Below are 25,436 nucleotides of genomic sequence, written 5' to 3' on the forward strand. Positions count from 1 at the left end.
AGAAGCATTGAACTGCCCAGCACATAAAAAAAGACCACTACGCACTGACAACATCATTGCTTCAAATGATAAAAACATGAAATCAAGTCCTCTGTGAACAAAAGGAGCTAAAAAGCAAACAATTCCCAGTCCAACCAAAAAAAGGGCATGGTACTGAACAGATGTAGGGAAGCAGGTAGACTCTGAAAGTCAATAATAACTTTAGTACAATTTTGAAAATATTCGTTTCTAAATTGAAAATTTTACTCCGTTTTAGTAACCTTTTGTAGCCTATACTTCCACCCATATTTAACCCATTGTGTGCTATCTGATTCTGGGGCATCCCCTATATACCACTGTACATAAAAAGCAGCAGCAGGTCAATGTGAACTCTTCTGGTAAGTTTGGCACTTGGAGGTGAAACACTACACAACTGCCTGTGCTTCTCAGGAAAAGAAATCACCCAGGAGCAAATGGCAGCCCAAAGATGCCTTCCTTTCTTCAGCCTGGAACCGTCAGGGGAAGAGTTTTATGCGCAGACACATAAAGCAAAGTCTGCAAAGAGCTGCTCTTCCTGTAGCGGTTAGATTGGTAGGCAGCTTGTCCAGAGGATGATGCTGACCTGCAGCACTCTGCAGTGTCTGAAAAGACAGCAACCTGGTCACAGAGCTGCCAGAGAGTTCCTCGGGAGCCCTGCAGAAGGCTCTCAAAGCCAATCTAGACCCTGAAGAAGTGCCCTTGCTTGCTGGGTGGCACTTCAGAAGTTAATATGGTTAATGTGCCTTCCTGGCTGTTAGAAATATTTGAGTGCTCTTGCTTGCAGACAGTGCAGAAGGTAAGGACTCCCCTTCAGATCCTGCAGGTTGTCTCAGTGTGAGCAATTTTTCTGCCAAGAAGATCACCTTGCCACCATGAACTTCTAAATCTCCAGCGTTTAGCTATCTTCTGGGAAATCTCCAGATAATTAGTTATCTTGACATTCCAGGTTCTTTGTTCCACCCCAATCCTTCACAGAGAAGTCAAAGATCAGATCCCTGAACCACCTAACAAAGCTTTTTGTGGTTTTTGTGTTCAGACTTGGCTCCTTCACTTTTCTTACTGGAATTTTTAGGAAGTACTCTTTTTAATCCAATTATTAAAGTTATTTACTTGTTTATAAAACCTATTTCTATTTTAAAATTTAAAGTTTTCCAGCTTTGAAGAAATTAAATAGTAGAAGAATCAGTTCTTTATTAAAAGTCAGTCTGACATGTTAGGTATGTTCTGGACTGCTAGAAAGGCTTAACCATACAAAATTTATTTAATTCTTGTGTTTAATGCCTTACACAAGCTCATAGGTCTGTCTTTTCTCATCTCTGATAATACATTCTATTCTATCCTTATACTGCAAAATACAGATTACACTGCAGTTCTTTCATTACAAATCTAACAGGAACAGTTTTTAAAACTGTCACTTTGTTAGTCATTTTACAGAATCTATAGCAACTGAGCGAATACTTTTTGTTTCAGCTGATTGTGACAGATATTATATATTACCATTTATGTATAATCTTTTCATCATCAGTATCGCAGCAACTTCAAATCAAGTGATTTCCTATAACAGATTATCTAATACCTGTACCTGGGATTTTGGGCAAATCTGTACTGATCACTCATCATTTGTAGAAAGCCTTAGATGCAGAAAAGTTCCCAACTCAACTTTTTCCTGTAATCATGCATAGACTGAGCATAATTACTTGCTATTTCCGGTTAAAAGGATTTAGCCCAGATATGCAATTGCATCCTGGGCAAAAACAAAACAAAACAAAAACAAAAAGACAAAACAAAAAAACAAACAATCGAACAAAAAAAATTGCATAGTCTGCTCAGTAGGTGAAGAAATTTCACAACTGGCTAAAAGTTATTTTTTCTGGGTTTATTATACAGAAAGTGTAAATATTTTTGTAGCATTCATAAATCCTAATCAAATCAGGTCTTTTTTATACCGTTGCATAAACGCATTATACTACTCTTATCATTATTATTATTATTTTACTAATATTATATTACTTACATTACTTAGATGTAATTCAAATACTTAAATTACTTAAATTTAATTTTTAAAAAGTACTTAAAATTTGCCAAAATGTCTGATGAAGAAGAATGCAGCTATATTGGGTCTTCTTAGAGAAATTATATAATGAGGTTAAATCAATTTTTGCCAGTTCTACTTTTGTTTCCAAATACTCCTTATTGAAGCTCTCAATCTGCCACCATGTCCTATCTGTAATAGTTTCTTTTCCCACTGCAGGTCACAAGCAAACTGGTTCATAACGTGGTGTGATGGGCTGACCCTTACTGGGTACCAGCTGCCCACCAGAGCTGCTCCCCTTCCTTTGCTCAGGACATGGGAGAGAAATATCCAAATTTACCATGCATTTGCTCCCACTTGTTTTGTGTATGTTGTCCTGTAATTTCCTGCCAAATGCTGCAAGTGTTCTGGCAGTCTCATTTTCACAAGACAAGGTCATTACTCTTAAAATGGTCACATCTATTTCCTCATTGCCAAATCTGTACCTAAGGAGCTACAGAATGTGGTGCTTCGTATGAGTAACCAGGAGTAGCCTTTGTAGAAATCCTGCAGAATGGAACAATCATTCCTTCAGTCTGGAGCAAAACACTGGGGTGGAAGATGAACAGTGGAAAGCTGATGCTGTTTAATGGATTCATAGATAAATGGATTTTATAGTATTATTTAGCAGGTATTGCATTTGGATGGACCTAAATTTGGGGCAAAATTTGCACATTGGTATAACATTTGTCCAGGGATTTATATCACTGCCCTGGGGTGGGCAGGTCTAGTCCCAAATCAGAAGTCACAGGGCATCAAGGTCCCTGCTGGGCTCCTCAGAGCTGGTCTCAAAGCCAGTCTCACTCCTTGTTCCTGGCATTATGCACTCAACTACCTTTCAAAAATGTGATGACAGGCTTAGATTTTCGCTGCCTTAACTTGTTTGGTATTACATACTTATAACTGATTTATTCACTTCAGTGCACTCCTGTCTGTCCCTAACTGAAGTATTGTGACAATATTCTCTTTTCTAGCCACCCATGACTGGTGGTTCAGCTGTTTTGCTAAGCTGCTGTTAAGGTAAGCAGCCAGACAGCTCATGAAGCCACCAAGCTGCCAGTCTCCTCTAGTATTTATTCCAGCTGCAAAAGCCCTTACATGATTTCTTCATTGTGCCAAAAATGGGCAAGGAAATATTTTGCCCCACCAGAGTGAATTGGTTTGACTGGAGGTTAAGAAGCCCTCCAAAGCTGCTCACTTGCTCGCTCATGGTCCTCTCCTTGTCAACAACACTTTGCAAATGGAGACAGATCTACAGAGAGTCCTGATCATTGTAAGGCTCAGTGCAACAATACTCTTATTATTAAGGGACTTGGCCTACACTGAAGGATCAACAATTCTCCTTTATGCCCCCAAGTTCCACTTAAACAAAAAAAGGGAATCAAATGCAATAATTCCAATTTAAGTTATATAAATGTTTCCTTTAAAATTATTGTAAGGAAAATTAATTTTCCTTTTTGTGATGGAGATCTTCTGTGAAAAAGCAGGAACTAAAAAATTTTGAACTTTTAAGTGCTGCATTTGTAGGAGAGTTTTACTTTCTTCACATTTCTGAACTAGAAACTCCTGTATATGTCCACACTTCTGAAGGTATTGGAGGAATGCAATATTAATAGAGCTGGAAGTCTCTAGGTAAAGTAAAAACAAGTTTCAAGAGCAAAAACCTTGAAAACTTTTCTGTCCTGACTTTGGGAAAAATTAACCTCCTACAAGCACTGCCTAGCTCAGAACGTTCTCCTGCATCTATAACATGTTTTTACCCATGCAGGTGCACACCATTCTTGTCTCTTCTTTTCTGCAGCCTGATCAGGGTGGCATCCACCTGATCACTAGCAATAACAAGTACCTCACCTAGAAGAGCACATTTCGTTTCTCATTCTTTTAAGCATAGTAATTTGTTCCTGTATCAAATAGAACAGTGGAAACTCACGTGAAAAATCTTGCCATTTCTGTAAAAAGAAAATCTCATTCTATCTTGCCAGTATGCATAATAATCTTGCTTCATCAACCCAGAGCCAGAAGCAGTAATTTGACTACAATTGTCAGCAGCAGAAAGGATGGGCGAGCTTTGAAAGAACTTGCTGCACTAGTTTGAGGCATGACAATGCCTAAATATTTCACTCAGTCTCTTCTCTTTGCCTTACTGTTTTCTAGCCCCATGGCAGGGGGCTGGCCATGATTCCTATTCTTCCAGTCATTGTTTACCATGAGCACTGAGGGTGGCTTTGCACTCTGCCACCAGAGTGGGAAAAAAAACCAAAAAAAACAAGGAGCCAGGCTGTGAGCGCACAAGAGAGGGGTGACATTGCTCTGCACCAGGAAAAGGCTGCATTGCATTGCTTTGGTGCTGTGATTTAAAGTTTTATTTAGGAGATATGCAAAAAATAATGTATATTATAGATTCTGATTCTGAGCCAGAAATATGAGCTTCTGGAGAACAAAGGGTTTTGTTTTGTTTTGTTTTGTTTTGTTTTGGTTTGGTTTGGTTTGGTTTGGTTTGTTTGTTTGTTTGTTTGTTTGTTTGTTATTAGAGGTATGGTCCTACTGGTCTGAAAAATCCTGACTCTAGACCAGGAGAGAAATCTTCTGGCAACTATTAACACAATTAATTGTCTATAAATCAGGAAGGCTGTTAGAAGCTGGTGGATGGAGAAGGATCCTGCAGCCTTTTTCTGAAGAAAGTGCAAAGAACTCTCCATGTTTCTTGCACCCTTTTGAAAAGCACCAAATACTGCCCACTGTAGTAGATTAGGAGCAGGGTGGACATTGTCATTAAACAGTTTGACAACAACACTGTGAGTGTACTCCTTTGTTATCCTTATCAACCCTGTGCTGGCACCATTAGGCTAATATGAATTTGTACAAAACAATGTTGGGTTTGGGGCTTTTCTCCAGCTGAAGTATTTGCAGTAATCTGTGGAAGTAAAAACGTAAAATCTTACACCATGGTCAAATAGAATTCAACCAGAGCAAAGATTAGAAATGCCTAATAGCTACTCTGGAGGCATAAAAAACCTCAGCAGGCTCAACCCCTTGAATCATAGAGCTGTTTGGAGGGGGCCTTAAAGGTCATCTTATTCCAAAGCCCTGCCTCGGGCAGGGACACCTTCCACTAGAACAGGTTGCTCAGAGCCCCATCCAACCTGGCCTTGAACACTTCCAGGAATGGGACATCCAAACCTCCCTGGACAATCTGTTCCAGTGCCTCATCATCCTCACAGTGAAGAATTCATTCTCTCTTCTCCAGAGACAGTAAAAAGCATAAGCTTTTCTAGGACCAATGTTATTTTAATTCTGTTTTAGAAATTAGGAAACAGGACAACTAGTTTCCCATGCAACTGTTAGATAAAATTGAAAATAAGGTGCTTATTGGGATATATCTCATTTGAAATCTAATTTTTTTGACCAGTGAAAATGTCCTAAAAATCTTTCTTCCATAAACTGTTATTTTAAGGCAAGCTCTAAATAGAATTATAAAAGATAAGATTAGAAAATATATGTATATGAGTAATTAACATGCTCATTCATTACTCAAGAACTTAAGGTATGTATTTTCTTGAGGTGAATGTGAGCACAAATTTGATGTTATTAAAGTTCCATCTAAGCATGGGGAAATAAAAGGTGCCAGACAACACATGGCTGGTTTGCCTTAGCTTGGTGATTGTTCTTCTTTATGCTTGCCATAAAAACTGAGCCATTAAATCTCTAAATCTCCTAAATACAGATTGGATAAAGCAGTGCAAAGACTATAGTTCTGCAGATGGCTTTGTGCTGATGGTCTTCTGTACCAGCAACAAATCTCATGTAGAAAAATAAGCAGAGTAAAATTTTTCCTCTTTCACGATCATATTTTCTGTAAGAATTAGGATAAAAATAAAATTTACCATATAATGAGTGCTCTTTTCAAGTTCTGTAATTCTTTGGGAAGTCCAAAAAGCCCATGATGTTGGGGAATCCATCAAAGCTTGAGCACATTCAGAAACTTCTTTTAATGAAACTTGCAGGTAGAGTTTCTTCTACATTCACACTATTATTCATATATCTACACTGGTGTGGCATCTTGGTGTAAAAATCCACATAAGAGCATTTAGAGCTGTGCTTGGATGAGGGCAATGGCATATATATTTAAGTAGGAATAGACATCTTGAAAAATCATGTTTGCAGTAGTGTAAAATGTGTTTTGTTAATAAAAAATAGATAAAAGTCTTCTCTTTTGGTATTTTATTGTGTAGCTACAGTAGATGCTATTATGCAAAACAACGATTCCTCCAGTCATCATTAACATTTTATTTTTCAAGTGAAAATAATTAAGTTCCTTGTAGTTATTAATATTTTAATATTATAAATGTGTATTAAAACAATCAAAAACTATGTTATCTGCTGTTGAAAGAGATACAGACCAAATTAATCCTGGGCAAAGAGTGTAAAACCATTTCTAAGATTAATTTACTCTCACAATGCTTATAATCATGAACCTTTTTGTGTTTGACTTTTACAGCAAACATCCTTTTGGAAGAAATACATAAAACACTAAACTTTAAGTGACCACTGGAGAATATTTGTGAAAAACAAACTGAATCTATAAACATAAATATTCCAGTCCTATCCTCAGTTAATCAGGACACAAAGCTTCCCATGTGATCCAAATACACGTTTTAAATCAACCAACACAGTGCAGATTCCAGCTTTTGAATTCTCATGATAAACTGCTTCTTCATGGTTTATGGATCAAGAAATACTAATGAAAATTGTTAAGATATCTAAAGTACATAGATTTTGGGTTGTTTTTGCACTGCCTGTGTTACAAGTAGTAGAACACAAAAGAAGAAGGGCAGGATGAAACCATTGGTGTTGAGAGCCCCATGCCCCTGTGACATTTTTTATGAAGTTTAACATGGCTCCCTAATGAATGAATGAATGAATGAGTGAACAAATAATGAATAACCAATAGTGGATATAGGGTGTTAGGCACACTCCTGGATCTCTTCTTCAAGGTTCTTTTCCTTAGAATGGAATCCAATTCCTGACTCTGAGAGCACCCCAAGATGCAAAATAAAGCACAGAACAAGGGAGCACCTGGGATTTCATAGGTGATCTGAAACACAACCAGGGCTGCAGGTCTGTCCTGTGTGTCCAGTGCTTTTTGTCAGAATTTATACTGTAAGGTACTTCCATGAAATATGGAAAAGAGCACTCAGTGTTTCCATTCAGCATTTATATTTCTGAAGAAGTCCTAAGTATTATTGTAGGAGTCTAAAATGCTTGCACATAAACATAAATTACTATACACATATGGATGTTTCAAAGAGCATAACCATGTGCATGTATTCCTTTTTGGGTCGCAGTGTTCAAACATAACACATAATTTTATGAAACACATTTAAATTACTTTGTGATAAAGATTTCACACACACACCCCCTCCAGGTCAATACAGAGCAGGGATTATCTTCACTTTATGAGAAATAATGTGTTACTTTAATTTCACAGTATGTACTTTTCTGACATGGAAGAGAGATAATATAATAAAATTTCTCCTATGATGATCTTTAAAGTCAATATCTAAATCACCAGGGTTATATATTTGAAACAATAAAAGTCTTGAATTATGACACACAGCAAGAAAGGACTGGCTAAACTTTTTGAGTTAGCAGTATGGTAGATTAGTTTTCTAGCTTTTCACCTCTACAGCAGCAGCCTCATATCCTGGTGACAATTTAGCTGAGAAATAAAACGAGTTTGCAATTTTTCTGCTTATTTGCAGTGGTTAGTCCCAAAGAACTGGTGCCTGGCTCTGGATGATTACCATTGCTAGTTTAATAAAAATTTATCACTAGCATAGCAGGGGGAGTGCCATATTAATAACACACCAAATATCAGTGCTCCTCATCCCTTGGTCTCAAAAATAGTGTCAGGAGATTAACCTCAGCATGGTGAATTTTCAAGGAGTTATGCCCAATGAAGAATTAACATGCTGATGAAATTTCCTTCTTCTCCAGCCCATAAAATTTGAATCACACACTGGGAAAGCTATAAGAAAATTTGCTGTCTTGGTGTACATAATCTGTAGATAATCAGCAGTTTTAGCATTTTGCAAGGATTTTTTAAAATGGTAAAAATATGTATAAAAAGGTATAAAATTATCTTTGGAAGAAATAAGTAAAACTCTGTGATTCATGTCTCTTTCAATGAAGATACAGATAACACACCTCCATTTTTTGGGTTTGATCAGATGTAATAGATGGTAGACACACATTTCCATGTAATCATAGAAGACATTTGTGAAGAAAAACTAAGTGTACATGAAACACTTTATGTGTATAAATGTTGTGGGCGCATGTTACTAAGTATTAACTCAAAAAGTGCCCATTTTATAAAGTACAGATTCATAACCTAAGTTTAGATACCCGTATAGAAAAAAGAAAACAACCCAAACCCCAAGAAATATAGCTTTTCTTTCTATTTATTGACCAAAATGGAGGTCTTATATAACAATGAAAAATATCAAAATTTTCATGCCTTAAATTTGGTACATTTTTTTTGTTAATTGTAACATCGCCTTGTATGCCTTCTAAATGACACGGGTTGATTCTTTTCTTGAATTTTATTTAAAAGAAAGTTCATTCGAATCTGCATTTTTCATTATGAAAGTCAACATAATCAAATTGTTTTATCCAGATTTACACAGCGCTTCTCTTTCTATGATGGTGTGATAGCTGCATTCATTAGGGTTACTCTGGTATAAAAGTTAGATAAAGTTAGTGAGGAATCAGGACCCTTTTCTTATATACAGATCAGTTTCTGCTGGAAACAAAACTCGCATGTTTTCAACTTTGCATATTTTAAATTATGTCTACCAAAAAGGGGAATGATGCCTACTTCTAAGGCCTATACACACTATTCATTATATCAGGAAAGAGAGGACAGGCTTAGTTCATTACAAAGTTGTTAAATTTTTTATTAGACCCTGGCTAGTTAATCCATTAAATGGAACAAACTGCTTTTTCTCAAAGTTTAATAGCTTGCTTACATCATGCTGTGAAACACATAAGAATGTGCATAAGAGACAGCTCAAGTTTTGAAAAGTTTCATCTTTTCACAGAGTTGCTTATCATATGAAACAGATGTAAATATATAGTAGCCTTGTTTAAGACACAGGAGAGTTTTCAATGAATACTTTGCATTATGTTTAGTGTCTTTCATACATTATTTTGATCTACGATTTGTTCTGAGTGCCCTCTACTGAAAAGTAAGATGAAGTGATTAATTATTTAGTACGCAAAGATACAATGCGAACAAAAATCAGTAGAGAGTTGCACGTTCTTAAAAGACACATGTATTGATCCATCAAAGGCTTTAGAGAAAATTTACTGCTTCAGAGATCAATGCATTATGTGAATGTGTTTATGTGTGTATTAAAATGTGGTGCCTTTGTGCCTTCTGCTTCCAACACTCTGAACACATTTTTTATTATTATCATCTAATATTATATAACAGCAGAAATCCAGTGCCACCTGCTCCTGAATCACAGCTCAACGCTTCTGAACTTTATTGGCCACCTTCACCAATTCTCTCTGGAAACAATGTTCACAATGTTCTCTCTGGACACAATTCTCTCTGCTCACTAATATTGAGGTATCAGCCTCCCCTCCTGTTCTAGCCTGCTTTTCTTTTTTAGTTCCTCTCTTTTCTTTTAAGAAAGTTTTCTGCTTATTTGGGGGGATGTTTTGCTAGTCAGAGCAGGCATAACTTTGAACATTCACTTATCTTTTATTTCCCCAGTTTATCTATATTTTCTTTGATTTTAACTTATCCAGTATGTTTCCTTAGTTCCCCTGAAGAACTTCTTGTTAATTCTCACCACTCAAGTGACTACAACTCATATCAGGACAGTCTTCTTTCTATTTCAGACTCAATCTTCTTTAGATTTGTTCACCAAATATCTTATAAATATTTTGCACTGCAACTTTTTCTAATTTTCTTTTAATTGATCACTTAAATATCAGTCTATTTTGTCTTCATGGTCCTTCTTTCACAAAAACCACTTTCACCATCACTGCCATAAAATGTATTGACATAAAATGATTAGCTCACTAGCTCCCAGCCCTACTGTTCTCTTTAATGAGCTGAGATTACCTTCAGATTCATCTTCAGAATGTTATCTTGTTGATAATATAGAAAAATTGTTGCAAGTATAGTTGTTATTTAAGATTGTTCCTCATATGGAATGTGTATAATATATACAAGTGTATTTGCAAGTGTGCAGACACACACATTTACTTTATTCTTTTATGAAGCATGTACCAGTCCAGTCTATTTGAGTTCACTTTCTGAACAGATTTGCCACTTCACAGAGGGCACATCTGTATTCATTGTAAATAATTCCACACATCCACATAGCAATATCAGCTGGATCTGTGCATGTTTTGGGAGTCATATTCTCATGCAGGAGATCAGCAGAAGGGTCCTGGCTTCCCAGAAGATGAGTAGCTGAAGGAGAGGGTTCTACAAGGAGACTCCAAAAGTATTTTGAACTATGGCTTCCATCATAGATGATCCTCACAAAAAAAAATCCAAAAACTTCCATGACATCAGTCTGTGTGAGAACTGGAAGGCTAGTGAAAGGGGAATGACATTCCCTAGAACCTCTTTCTTCCATTGTTTCATGGAATATTACAACATCTTGATGTTTTCTGTGAGTGTCATTATCTTAGAAGATTGAAATTCTGAATCTGAGTTGGACTTATTCTCCTGCACTGCAATTCATGTTCCTGTTTGAGCTGGCCATCCTTCCACAGACAATGGAGAATAGGTATGCTAAAAGAAAAAATTATCTCATCTTAAGATAACAAGTAAGAGGGCTCAGATAATTCACAGTACAGTACTCACTTCTGTCCATAAGCTATGAAGAGATGGCAGGTAACACAGCTACACTGTAAATAGCTAAATGCAGGTAAGAGAAATAAATTCTTCTGCACTCATCTTTTATAGGCTAGGGCCTTCAGCACTCAAGAGCTCTGACTTCTAGCTGATTATAAGCTGATGGACAGACTCAATGGATTCACTATCTATTAGTGTATATTAAAAAAAAACTTTTAAGCTGCTCTGAAATAGAGCAAAAGTATCAAATCTTCATCAAAATGTGAATATAGTACTAGTCTCAGAGCTAGATCTAAAAGTGAGTTCTTTTTGAGCTTCTTTCCATTAAATCAAATGACAATTTGGTATGGAGAAGAGTGCAGTCGTATATTTATCCTTTTTGGACAGAAGAAACTGATGTTTACAGTGCTTGACACAGAATTTACGCAAAAGCTTTTAAATTTACAAAAAAGCTTGCTTTTATTTTTTTTTTCCACTTTTGCTTTAAAACCTGCATTTTTAAAGTTAATCTCAACTTTTCTCCCTTTTCACAGTAAGGAATATGAAACACTCCATGTTAGCAGTTATTTGGCAGTGATTCTCCCCTAAAACCATGTCTTGATTTCTGAATTTTACAGTAAATGGAAGATGCTGTAATTGCAGTACTCCAGAACTTAGCTCTCAGTAAGTTAATATATGACTGATTCAAAGCATCATTACATTATTTTATCATTTTATTTGCTGCCTTTGACTATGTACATTGTAAGCCATTCGGGAAAAACATTTTTATTAGAGAAAGTACTTGTGAGAACTAATTCTGAAAAACAAATGCAGCAATGCCATTTTGCAGGCATAGATTTTCTTTTGAAATGGTGAAGCATCCTCTACAGTGCTATCATGTTCCTTCTCAGATAGTTCTTTCTGGAATTTAAAAAAACACTGCAACAGCTCCCTGTAAGGACACAGAGACAAGATATCAGGAGAAACTTCCCATGAAAGTCAGTGAATCACATGTTTTAGAGACTCACATGTCCTACCAAGAATGATTGAAACTGCTTCCACCCCTTTCACTTTGTGCCTCACCAGAATTAATTTATTTATTTAAATATTGTTCCTATATATACACCATGATCATATGACAAGTTAGAGACCCATGGTATGAAATCTTGATGAAAAGATTCGTGATTTATTCACATTTGAGACATGATCTTTACATGTTTGGGCTGTTCCTGTGGGTATATTTCTCTATACCCTTATCCTTTTCAACATACACATATGAATCCCAGAACTCTTATCGATGTGGTGGGGTAATCTGAAAGCATTTTCAAACAAGCTGAAAAATATTTTCTTTCCATAAGCATTAAAAAAAAAGTATACTTAAAATAAAATAGCCCTAATACACCCTTTACAGTTATTAATCACTGTGACCTTTAGGCAGGTTCTGCTGCTCTCAATCTCCCCAGTGCTCACACACCAGATCAAGAAATTTGTGAATACTGTACTTTGTGATATGATTACTAACTCAAGATGCATAACCAGACTTTGTGGTGGGGTGGAAGGCATCACCATTCCTACCATTTATTTGTGCCATTTGCAAAGCCACAGTTGTTGTGGGTCTCCACCAGGAAATCTCACTTCCTCGAGGCTGAGGAAAAAAAATTGCAGCACACCTTTCCCAGCGTGGCAGACTTGCCAATTTTGTCAGCCTGTGCTGGAAAAAAGCCTGATGCCATGGCCCTGTGTGCTCTCTTCCCATCCCTTCTGGGATGCTTTGCACACTGCCAGCCCTCACCCCTTCTAAAGACTCCAGTCAGTAGCAGCCACACTCTGCTGATAGAAAACCCCATAAACAGTTCTCTGCATGATACCAATACATGCTCTTTGGGTATTGTGTCTGGCTTATTCCCCTGACTGTAAACAAAAGTGAGAGCAGTGATTCAGGGCTACAAAGAAATCCCTGAATTGAATGCTTATGCAAAATCGAAGTTGTGTTGATTAGAATTAACAGGGATTTGTTCCTTTCTGTCACTGCAAAAAAAAAAAAAAAAATAGAGAATGGAAAATGACATTTTAAACCTAACAGATTTTATTTACCAGGATCCGGGTGGGAAACTGGCTCTGTTAGAACCAGAACATGAGATATCGCTTTATGACTGGGCACATTGCTAAGGTTCCATGACCCAGCCTAAATATCATGCAACGGGAGTTATAAGTGCAAAAGGTATAGCAGGGACAATATGATCAGTTCTCAATTACCTAAGAGGACTGCTCTGGTTTAGGATGGTCAAGGAGTACTGTGCTCTTGCTGCCATTATCAGACCTTCCAAGAACACATCTCACTGTGCAAGCAGCAGACCTTGCTTGCAGGACGTGTCAGACACCCCTCAGGCAGCTCTGCCTGTCCCCCAGCAGAATGTGGGGCAGGTGACAATGACAGAAGGAAGGGAGCAGGGTGACACTCATCCGTAGATGTGTGAATGGCACCTTCTTACTCTAAAAGTTACTTTTTCTGTGTTTATTTTCCAGCACCTGTTGTGAACAAGGAAAGTGAACCATGAGCCATTGGTTAAGAGCTGAGAATTAAGCAAAGTCGTGATGCAACTGAACATAATTTCTCTTATGGGTAAATGACACTGTACACACTTAAGTCAAAGCTGAATTTGGCCAGTAACATATACCAAGCTCCAAACTAGTGATGACAGAGCTAATTAAGAAATAATGACAGTGGAATAGAACAATGTCACAGGATAAAGGTCTCCTGCTCTCAACGAATGCAGAAATGAGTCTCATTTATCATGAATGAATGTTGAGGCAGAGCTGCTATCTTCTAAAAGCATACAGCTTTACTCTTTTGACAATGCTGAGTAATAATTATTTGTTTCTTTTATGTAGAACTTAATGATTTATATATCTGTAATAATTTTATTATCTACATGTACATCTCTACAGTGGCTAATGATAGTGTGTAGGTGAGCCGGTGTTTATTCAATAATAGCTGATCTATTTTATTCTAATTATCTTAGGATATGAATTAAAAGTACTGCAGCAAAAGTTTTGCCCTTCAAAGCAAATGTTTTTGCTGCATCTGCACTACCACAAATTATTTCAATGAGTTCTGTGCTGTTCCATTAGGACCTAATTCTACATTCACTAAATAGTGTTGCTGTGAGAGAAGGATACAACCAAATGGGCCACAATAACCTTTATTTATCAGCATTTTTCTAATTAAATATTTTTAAGCAGAATAAATTTGGAGCTGTTATAGGAGGCACTCTACCATGAAAATCAAGCACAGAAGAACAAGACCAGAACAAAAATTATATTCACCAAACAGACTCCTTGTGTTTGCGTATAGGTTGATAATAGAGCTTGAAAATCATTAAGGAGCATGTTCACAGCCATCTCACTAGAAGGCACACAGAGACAGAAATTCATTAGGTGCAGGGGAATAGCCCAAATTAATAATAATAATAATAAAAACCCTGACTGAATTGAACAATTCTAGTAGCAAAAAATACCTCATTTCACCAAATCTTAGGGTTGGCTTGTATTACCAGAGAGTATTTTAAGAAAGTTGGCTTTCAGGAAAAACTTTGAAGAGTGTTCTGAGAGAAGAAAAATTATTTTTTCTCTTATTCTATTTCTATTATGGGTTCTTCTAACCAACCAACTTGGGAAATCATGATATTATTTCAGTATGATATCTTGTTGATATCTTGAGGCTGAAGAAAGCCAGTCACAACCTCATTCCTCAGTAAGTGCAACTAAGAGAAAGAAGGGAAGGTAAGAGGAAGAAAAATGGCAACAGAGATGGTTAACAAGCTAGGATTCAATAGAATTTGCCCTTTTAAGGCACCATGTCACACATACATGCTCAAACACATTGCTTCTCTGTGACCTTGGTTTTTTTTGCTTCAAAAATTGGGTGAGAATGATAAAAAATGAGAGGCTGTGTGGGTACAGCCACAGAGACAAGACAAAAAAGCCCTTCAACTGAGAAATGGTGGATATAAAATATTGATTGGACCCAAAAATACTTAATCCAGTTAAAAAAAAAAAAGGCAGAGGAGGAAACTGTCTTTAATCTGCCCTTCTTACCTCTCCCAACAGTCTGTCCACTGGACACACCTAGTGAGGACCAGTTACATCCATTCTCCCCACTGGCCAGGATGAGCTCTAGGGATCAGCTGGCTTCCCAGCTGCTTGTCCTGCCATTCCTCCTGCACAAATAGCTGTTAAAAACACCATGCCCCATACTTAGGATTTTGCAGTGAAGAAAAGGATTTTATGTAATTACCTGCTAGTAGCTAGAAAACAAACAACTCACAGTTAGATGCAGGGCTCCAAGACACCAAAAATGTGTCAATGCCATGTATCACTTGCAAAGCACGATTTGAAATAAAATGGAGCGGTAATCATTTTGTTCTCTGTCCCTAACCAACTATTCTGCAGGATTTATCTTAAATCTTCATAAATTATTCCATGCCATACATCTTTTAAAAAGAATGTTTTCACAAAACTGCCAACATTTTTAGCTGCTGGCTCTCAGAAGTGGCTTCATCTGTTTGTGCAGGTCCTGAAGGATTGTCTTTGCTCAGATTTGTAGTCTCAAGTACCTGCTGCACCAAAACAAGTGGAAAAAAAAAAAAAAACCCCAAAGTAGCAGTTGCTCAACATTTCTGAAAATTGAAGAAATGTCTGTTTGGACAAAAGAAGGCGAGCTCTCTTTATGATTATGACTCTTATTCACAGTGAATTAGAAGTTGGAAAAAGCAACCCAGAGGAGGATTCTGTAGTACCTTAGTTTCCTTCTAAAACTAAGGTAGAGTCCTTGTTCATATGTGTTCATGGCAGTTTTCCTGTCTAATTTGCAGGTTAGGAACACCCAGCTTTGACTGGCTCCTGGACTGTTATATGCCTTTTTTTTTTTCTTCCGTTTTTACTCAAAAGTATAGGGTTAAAAATATGTAGTAAAACTTTAATGCTTGAGGGTTTATTTTTCTGTTTACAAGGAATTTACAGAGATGTTTTCCAGGAAAAAAATGTGTTTGCAACTGTTGCAAAGGCAAACCCTCTTTGTAAGCTATGGTTTTGATCTTTTCTTCTACTCACAGCTTCTTAAAAGCTGAATGTTGAAATGCCTCTTTTCCCCCAGCCCCAATGTGGTTTTTTTTTGTTTTTGTTTTTGTTTTTTTTTTTTTTGCATCCTTATTGGGTTCCAAATCAAGAGACCAAGTCCAAAACTTTTATCTGCCTTTATATATAGGCTACCTGTATTGCCTAAACTTCAAAACCCCCAACGCTGTCGTCATTAAAGGATACTTCTTACAAACTGAGAATTTTTGCCATGTTTTTCCTGCCCAGAGCATAGTACCTCTGGTTGCATACTTCATGGACAACATGAAGTTGGGAATACCTGCAATTAATGTGAAATAAAGAGAAATTTTCTCTCTTAATCAACAGGAAGCTGCCAGGCCAGTATGAACGTGGCAGTGGCCAGCAGTCAGTACAGCAGGAGCTGGTGTGGTCTGGTCTGATGGCACTGACTGGAACCCATGAGGCAAGAGGTTACTGTGTCTTAAAACACCGTGTGAGATCACTCCCAAAGGGAAAATTAATGGTCTTTGTGGATACCAGGGCACACGATGCAGCTGCACATTAATTTTAAAATTGCCAGGCTATTGAAAACCAAAGCAGTGGGAGTTGTAGCTTGAAAACAAGCTGTTAATGTCCTTCCATATGCAGAAAAAGTAGTTTTCCACTGAAAGAACATATTGGAGAAAAATGCCGTGATTGATAATCTGAATTTAACTTCAAGACTAAAATCCTCAGTAGAAGAGTATAGCATCTTCTTCATTAATAGCTTGACTCCAACAATAAGAGTTGTTTTCTGGAACTGGTTTAGGACAGGTTAGTCAGTATATCTCACCAGAAGAATAATTAATCTCCTAGTGAAACTAATTTCTTATTACTTAGTGCTTAGACTGAGAAAAACTATTCTATTGATTAATATAAGTTTATTTCCATGCTACTTGCTGAAGAACAGGATTTAGATACTTTAGATGCTTCTGATAAAGGCACAGTAATACTAGTTAGTGCAGCAGGTGTTTGCTGTATACCTAAAAGCATTTTTAAAAATTATTTAGGACATCTAAGAGAGATGAGTTGGGTATCCACTTCCAGATACCTACCTGAAAATCTTCAAAAGCAGGGGCTTTTTCTTAAAATTTACTGTCGAATACACCTGTTTTTGCTTTTCTGCATCTATGTATATATCAATAATATCAATAACACCAAGGTGGTGTGATTTTCACTGAAATGAAGGTCTTGTGTGCAAAGACAAGCAACATAGCTAAAGACAAGCAACATAAATTAAGAAGTGGGATAGCAAACTGCTCTATGTGTGGGACTTTATTGTAATCAGTGACAAAGCTGCCATTCACTCCAGAGACAGAAAATTTCATTTGTGGAATGTGTGATACATCCATGGGCACAGCCTGCAGAAAATTTCTGAAGTGGAGGAGCTTAGGTCTCAACCTAATGCAGCCTTTGCTCGCATGAAATCCGATTTCTGATTAAGACCCTTTCTATTCGGATGCGTCTCCGGTTAGTTTTTTCTGGAGCTCTGGGTATGTCTCAAGGACTCAGAAACAGACTGTTTAATTATTAGTTGGTGATGCATGACAGAATTTTGGGAACAGGACTGTAAATCTCACACAGACAGTAAATATGTTCATATTTTGAAGTTTGGAAGGAGGCAGCCGTTGCCTTCACTGTAGTGAAAATATCTCCACGCTTTTTTTTATTGCAAGCAAGACTATTTTAATAATTATACAGATTTAGGTCCCTATGAGGGTGAAAGGAGTCTTCAAATAGACCTCCACAGTTCTGTGCCCTGACTAGTTACAGTCTAAACATTTTAAGATTTGACAGAGCATTTTGCAGCATTAACGCAGAGTTTTGACAATGCTAGTCTCAGGAAAAGTTGAATGGAGAACAATTTCTTTAGTAGCATCTGATATTTCTGAAATACATGTTGTATCTGTGAACAAAAGCTCTGTTGAACAGATTTTGTGTTGATGTTACAGCTTGTGTACAACCCAGTCTATTACATTCCTAAGATTTTGAAAACTGCATGAACATGAATTCATCCGTATAAATGCATGCTCCTTCAAAACACCAAAAGGCTGGGGTTTAGAAATGTTTTCTTGTGTTTTTAACAAGTATCTATGCTATATAGAGAATTTCAGAATTAAAACTGGAATAGTAATTCATATTTTTATCCTGCAATCCAGATGTCAAAGGGTGGTTATAAGGTTTTTAACTGCTGAACTTGACAGTTTGTTAGAGATATTTATTTTCAGGTAATAGATAAAAAAATTCTAAATCCAGAGGGAAAGGAAAGCACAGCAACAAAAGTTAACTTCTGGTTCCCATGAAACCAAGACACCTAAGCAGCAGACTGCAAACTGTGCTGCTAGGCAAACTGCTAGCAGATATCCTTCCAGCTGTGCCTAGTTAAAATAAAACATTGTAATACATGTATATGCCATCGAACTAGAGGAATTTTCCCTCACAAACATAAAACTGTGTCAAAATTTCAGTAAGTAGATGAACATATTAACAGATTTGTTCTTGTTCAGCTCTGAGGCCAATAACTGAAGCAACCACTCGTGGTATATGCTGTGCTGATTTTTAGAAGTATATTCAAACATACTCTGCGCCTCCAAATTTTTATCTATAAAATAACCCAGCTTTACAGAATTTGTTGAGGAAACAGACCGGACAACGGTAAGGTTCCTGTAAATCCTTCAGAAGTTAAAGAAATGGACAAAGTCAGCCGTCCCGCTCCCTCTGCTGCGGAGAAGCGGAGTGGAGATGGTGATTCGGTCAATGAAGTCATTCGACGCGGCTCGGTAGCCCGCGCTGCACATCACCCTGCCGGGGTGGCCTCGGAATAAACGCTGGGGAGAGAACGAGGGGCGGTGGGGACCCAGCTCCGCTTGGTGCTGGGCAGCGCGGTGAGCGGCCGAGGAGCTGCGCCCGCTGCCCCAGGGGGACGGGGGTCCTGCGGCCGGGAGGGGACAGCGCTGTGCCCCGCTGTGCCCCGCTGTGTCTCTCTGTGCCCGCTGTGCCCCGCTGTGCCCCGCTGTGCCCCGCTGTGTCTCTCTGTGCCCGCTGTGCCCCTCTGTGCCCCTCTGTGCCCCGCTGTGTCCCTCTGTGCCCGCTGTGCCCCTCTGTGCCCCTCTGTGCCCCGCTGTGTCCCTCTGTGCCCGCTGTGTCCCTCTGTGCCCGCTGTGTCTCTCTGTGCCCCGCTATGCCCCGCTGTGTCTCTCTGTGCCCGCTGTGCCCCTCTGTGCCCGCTGTATCCCTCTTTGCCCGCTGTATCCCTCTGTGCCCGCTGTGTCTCTCTGTGCCCGCTGTGCCCCTCTGTGTCCCTCTGTGCCCGCTGTATCCCTCTGTGCCCGCTGTGCCCCTCTGTGCCCCTCTGTGCCCGCTGTGTCCCTCTGTGCCCGCTGTGTCTCTCTGTGCCCGCTGTGTCCCTCTGTGCCCGCTGTGCCCCTCTGTGCCCGCTGTGCCCCTCTGTGCCCCTCTGTGCCCGCTGTGCCCCTCTGTGCCCCTCTGTGCCCCTCTGTGCCCGCTGTGCCCCGCTCCGCCCCGCTCCTCGCCCGAGCGATGCCGCGGGGCGGGGAGGGAAAAGTTTCCCGGGGGATGCGAGGCCCCCCGCCCCCCGCGCCGGGCTGCCATTGGCCGAGCCGCCTGCCGATGCCCGGAGCCACAAAAGGCGTTGCTAAGTGGATGTTTATTTTTTTTTCCCCCTCTTTTTATTTTTTTCCCTGCCCCCCCCCCCTTTTTTTTTTTTGCCTCCCCCCGCTCCTTCACTACTTCTTCGGTGCACTCGCGCCTCTCCCGCCGCCGCCGCCGCTCCGCCCCGCTCCGCTCCCCGCGGGAGGCAGCGCGGGTCGGGCGCGGAGCCGTCCCGCACCGGCCATGGCCTAGCGGCGGCGGCCGGGCCACAAGATGAGTTTCCCGGCGGAGGACGGCGTGGGCAGCCTCTGCCACAAGGCGTTGCAGATCATCTCGGAGCTGTGCCTGGGCGGGCAGGTGGAGCGGGAGAAGTGCGCCGGCATCTTTCCCCTGGAGAGCGCCCGGCAGGGCATCGGCGGCACAGGTACGGACCGGCAGCGGCCCCGCCGCCGGCTCGTCCTGCCGCCGCCGCGGGGCGGACAGCGAGGCGTGGGCGGCCGGAGAGAGCAACTTTTTCCTTTGCTTTCCCTGCGTGCGGAGGGGGCGGAGGAGGGGGGGCAGGCACGCAGCCCGCTTTAAAATCCGCTCCCTCTCGCAGCCCTCAGTTGCTGGGGAGCGCCGAGGGGAGCGCCGGGTGGGGACCGGCGCTGCGGGGCAAACGCGGGGGACAGCGGGCGAAGGTGCGGGCGCGGGGCCGGGGAGTACGGACGGGTACTGCCGAGGGGACAGAAATCGCGCCTTAGCCCCGCAGCTCGCTCGTTCGCCACCCGCAGCTCCGCTTCGGCAAGGTTTTCCCCACGACGGGAGTTTGCCCGTATGGAAAGCTCGCCCGGGCTGCTGCCGCATGTGTTCGCGGGGCCGTGCGGGCGGGGAGCGCGGCAGAGGCTGCGTCCGATGCTCTTGTCGCGGGTGGGCAGGGGTTCCACGCGTGGGCTGCTCCCTCTCGCCCTCTCCTGTCCCCCGCCGGCCCTCTGCCTTCGCCGTGAGGCGCTGGGGGCCCGGGCAACAGGTTGGGGAGGGAGGGGAGGCGGCGGGGAGTGCGGGCAGCCGGGGCTCGGCACCTCCCGCCTCGAAGTCTCCCCTTTATGAGCGGGGCTTGAGTCTTTTGCGTCCTCTCCGTTCGTCGCTGGGGGAGGCAGGAGAGCCGTCTGACAGGCAGTGGGAACCTCTAGAGTCAGGGCAGAACTTCGGTCCGGCCTAGGACACTTGCCCAGGAAAATTTGGCTAGGGTGGAAGGAGAAAATTCGGGTTAATTTAAGCGTTCCAAATTCAGAGAATTTGTCGTACTGAAACTAAGGGTTTGAGTCCTAACAGTGGTGTCTTTGGTCTCGGATATCTAGATTTTCTGAGCCTTTTGGAACCGACTGCACTTTTACATTATCCTGGGTGGAGCTCTGCGGACACCTAGCTCTTCTTGGCACTTACATTTAGGACGGGGCTTGAAAACTGGTCGAAGTTCTGTGCTTAATTTCTCCTAGAAGGGATTGATAACCTCTACCGTCTGTCCGTAAATGCAAATGAGCAGCATGCATTATGGCCAGCAAATGCCAAGGGTAACAGTGCAAATTAAATTAATTAACACTGGGTCATGTAAAGCAGCAGGTTCTCAGCGTGTGCCCCAGATGCGCTGTCGCTGCCACCGCAGATGATGGGCTTTTTGTTGTTGCTTTATTTTCTTTGAATACCCAGAGATTTTACCACAATCTCGGGTTATTTGTAGTATCTCAGATCAAAATCACTGCTGCCTGACTCTGCCCTACTCAGCCCAGCCCGACCCAGCTGTCAGGACAGGACAGCAAGGTGAGGAGGGGCGAGGGGGCTGCAGCCTTTTCCCCAGCACAGATCATGAATATTCTGATCATGAACTGTGTTAATCTTCACAGTCTGAAAGGTAGAATGGTAGAAGGCTGAATGAAAATAGCATTACCCTATGGAGCCTGGAAAATTTGGCTCTGCAAAGTTGGTGTATAAACAGATGGGATATGAATGACACAAAAACATTTCATGAGGTAAACCAAGATCTGCTGTTTAGAAAATGTGAATCTTCAACACTTGGTTCGATATTGCACTGTATATAATAAGAGGAGCTCCTTTTTAAACATTTCTTTAAAGTCAACAGTCTTTTGGGTTTCCATTGTAAACACTAACTACAGTTGTTGGATTAGGGAAAAAAATATAATTAACAGACCGGGAGCTGAAACCACTGGGTAACATCTCAGTTAGATTCACTTTTTCCCCCTTAAAAGAAAATCAATAATAGATGATGGGTGTCAGCTTCATTGAGATGCACGGTATATTGAGTATTATCTCATTAACAACACTGCTAATGAACATGTGTTGGTACTCTGTCTCCAGAGGAGAAGCAGACGCACTGTCATTGTTGATAATTGACAGTATTTTAATATGTAAATGCTTGTGTAGAGAAGATATAAATATAACTTGCATCGATTTTATGAGCAGAAATAGTCTAAATACAGTTTAAACTGAGGGAATTGGTGTCATTGAAAGGTGAGCCATGCACATAGAATTCCTTGTCATCTCTATGGATAAAGCTAATGTTGTCCAGAGCATTGAACAAGCATAGATCCCCTTCATTAAAGGTGGAAATTAAGTTCCTTCAGCTTTCCTCATCTCAAAAAGATACCTAAAAGTGTCACAAAGGTGGAATAGGCAAAAATCTCGAATGAGATGTCACTAAAGGAGAGAAATCTAAACAGTACCAAGCTTGAGAGAGCTCAAGAAACATTTGGACTATGCTTCCAGGCACATGGTGTGATTCTTGGGAATGGTCCTATGCAGGGTCAGGAGTTGGACTAGATGGTCCTTGTGAGTCCCTTCCAACTCAGGATATTCTGTGGTTCAGTAAACCACGAGGAGACACATGTTTGGAAAGGAAAGAACAGTGAAAGAAACCTTTCAGAAAGTAAAAGAGTAGATGGTAAATGGAAAGCAGACCATTTCAACAAGGATAAAAACATGTTCTGGAAGTTGAAAACGCTGTGAAGTGCAACTAGAACTGCATTGATATGGTTATGTTAGTGAGAGTGGTGATAGCTTTGTGTTCAGCTAGACCATGAAAAGCAGCCAGACTTCTCAGAGGAATCAGCTACTTGAGGCAGAAGATGCATTACCCAATCACAGGCTCAAAGCAAAATATGAGACAATATTGACCCCATGATCCAAGAAGTTTCAGAGGGAAGCAGAGATGCTGGGCAGTGAATTTTTTTTTATGGTATATATGCCTAGATGGGAGAAAGAAGAATTAAAACAGTAACACAAAAAAACAAAAGATGAAGCCGGAGACATGATGAGAAGAAAAATAAATGGTGAGTGTGGCTCTGAGAAGGCAGAGTACAACAAAATGAAGCAACAAAGCAGAAAGGGGAGATATTCAGGTTTTCTGCCTGAGGAACAGATAGGATTGCCTCAAAGAAATGACTGAAATTCAACAGTGTTTTTCCTCTCAGTGTCAGCATCAATATCTTAGGACCCTCAATTACTGCTCACTACTTGGGTCAAGAATGGGCTATCATACTTAGTGTAATGAACAATCAATCCACAGAACTCATAGCAAATAATCTTCACGAGACAGAAAAATTTGTAAATTTCTAAGAAATTTAGAAAAGTGAATATAGACATCTGTTGTTATATTTTCTGCCCCAATAATTACAAGAACTATTAATTCCCTCATCTCAGGGGAATGCTCAAGTGAAAAGATTGGGAGGCTGTTTAGGTTTATGGTACCTTTGTATGATTAGATGACTCTGAGCTTTCTTCTGGAAGTTACAGCATTTTTGGCAGAATGCTCAGTTAGATGTGCAGCTGTTTTGTTTTTATTTTACACCTCCAGTACATTTGGGCAAAATTATTAAGGTGTCAGTTATAAGAGTTAAGGAGGAAAATAATTGGGAGCTGTATGTGCAGGATTTCACATGATAAAATTTATCTCTAAATCTAGTAAATAATTAATTTTCTGTAACTGTCCCAAACTCATATATGCAGTGTGCTTATACTGGTATCTAGGCTCAGGTTATCTCATTAATAAATGACTAATTATTTTTTTCTAGCTAAGCATCCCTCCTCATTTTCAAAGGAACCAAGCACATCAAAGGTCCCAGTTGTGAGCATTTCTGAAGATTAAGCCAATTGCATACAGCATAATAAGAGGAGTTTGGACATTCTGCTCTAGGGACACATGTTTAAAATTCATTTTATGTCCTCTGCAAATGGTGGGTACTTTGTGCTCTTTGACTTTTTTTAGGCCCGCTGGTCATGCAAAACTTTACTCCCTCATAATCAGCTCCCATGGGTGACCAATGTTTATTACAGAGCTGAAAACCCAGATCTTTTATAAACACTGAGGTCAGATTTTAGCCCACTAGAGTGTCAAGATAGTGAATATCTTGAGAGTGATGTTCACTCTTGATCCTTTGCTTGTCAGACAATTGATTTTTGGAAGTTGGCCATGCAAAGAGCATCAGCTTCTAGGGGATCATTTGTTATTCATGCAAATATTCTACTGACAGTTACTCTGTTAACATAACAGTTTAACCTACCAGGTTTTTAACCCTACCCCTGACTCACAGTTCGCTATAAAAGTACAGAGGGAGTAAGAAAGCGCTGGAGCCAGTCTGTAATACAGACTCACTCTTCCACAAAGAGCAACGTTTTGTGTGCTGAAGCTGGCATGTGCCTCCTGTTGGCTGCCAGGAGCTCTTCTGACAGCTCTCAACCTGCTGGATGGCAGCTGGTGGTTTGCGTTCAGTCCTGGCTCCTGTGAGCGCGTTGTGCTCACGCACACAACGTGCAAACATCCACGAGCAGTGTGAGCTGTGGCTATGCTTGCACTGCCTGGATGTATTTAGGGGAGGGGAAGAACAGATTTACCCCACAGAGCGCTTGTAAATTGTTCTCAACTGTGCCACACAAGTAAGCACAAAGGGGACAAAAAATAGCTCGGACAAATGTGAAGGCTACTGTGACCAGAGTAGGACTGTCATACAAGTAAGGAGCATTTTTCTTTGTGATAAAGTAACTGTTGTGTCAAACAAGTGAGCATTTTGTTACAGAGAAATGAAACAGTGTCTCTGCTACAGGGGAAAGTAGGGGAATATCAAATAATAAACATTTTAACAGCTAACAGACCGACCAAATTATTTGCCATACAGTTCACCTGGTTAGGTCGATGTTACTATCAGAGAAACAAGGCTTGGTGGGAAAAAAAGTGCAGGGTTACTGAAAAACATAACTTACAAAATCAGTGTTGGCGAGCTGTGAAAACCAGAAATGCATCCAATTCAGCAGCATAAAGGCAAAACTGGGGGGTAAGTGTACCATTGAGACCAGATTTATTTACAGCAAATGTGAAGGCAGTCACAACAATGCAGATACACAGTAAAAGCAAGAGGTTTACAAAAGAATCTCCCTCTACACACATTTCTTAGAGAAATACAGGTGGAAAATGCAGAAAGATTTATACCATCTGGAGGACATATCTGTAAAGATGATGAAGAGACACAGTGTTTTCCTGGGTCCTGTCATGTGTGTGAGATGCTTGTTTTATAGTGCTGGGTAAGAATGAACATAGCCATGGCAATTCAAAGATGACACTTCAGCTGCATGAACCTCCTTACAGCTTATGGCATGCTTGCACTGAACAGCAGTCCAGTGAGCTTATGATGTGCTCCAGTTTACTTGTCTCATCTGAAAGAGGATGATGAGGGCTTCTTGTAGGCACAAAGA

At 40.4% G+C, this 25,436-nt stretch overlaps 1 protein-coding gene across 1 annotated transcript in view; it reads left to right on the forward strand.

The window, feature by feature from the left end:
- Positions 1-19,967: 19,967 nt before the first annotated feature.
- The window catches only part of SYT10 (synaptotagmin 10), a 33,238-nt gene continuing 27,769 nt past the window's right edge, over positions 19,968-25,436 (forward strand). The window contains exon 1 of the mRNA XM_062491515.1: positions 19,968-20,118. Within this exon, the coding sequence (XP_062347499.1) occupies positions 19,968-20,118 (151 nt within the window). The remainder of the gene's footprint in view (positions 20,119-25,436) is intronic.

This window comes from Cinclus cinclus, chromosome 4, assembly GCF_963662255.1.
Source record: "Cinclus cinclus chromosome 4, bCinCin1.1, whole genome shotgun sequence".
NCBI lineage: Eukaryota > Metazoa > Chordata > Aves > Passeriformes > Cinclidae > Cinclus > Cinclus cinclus.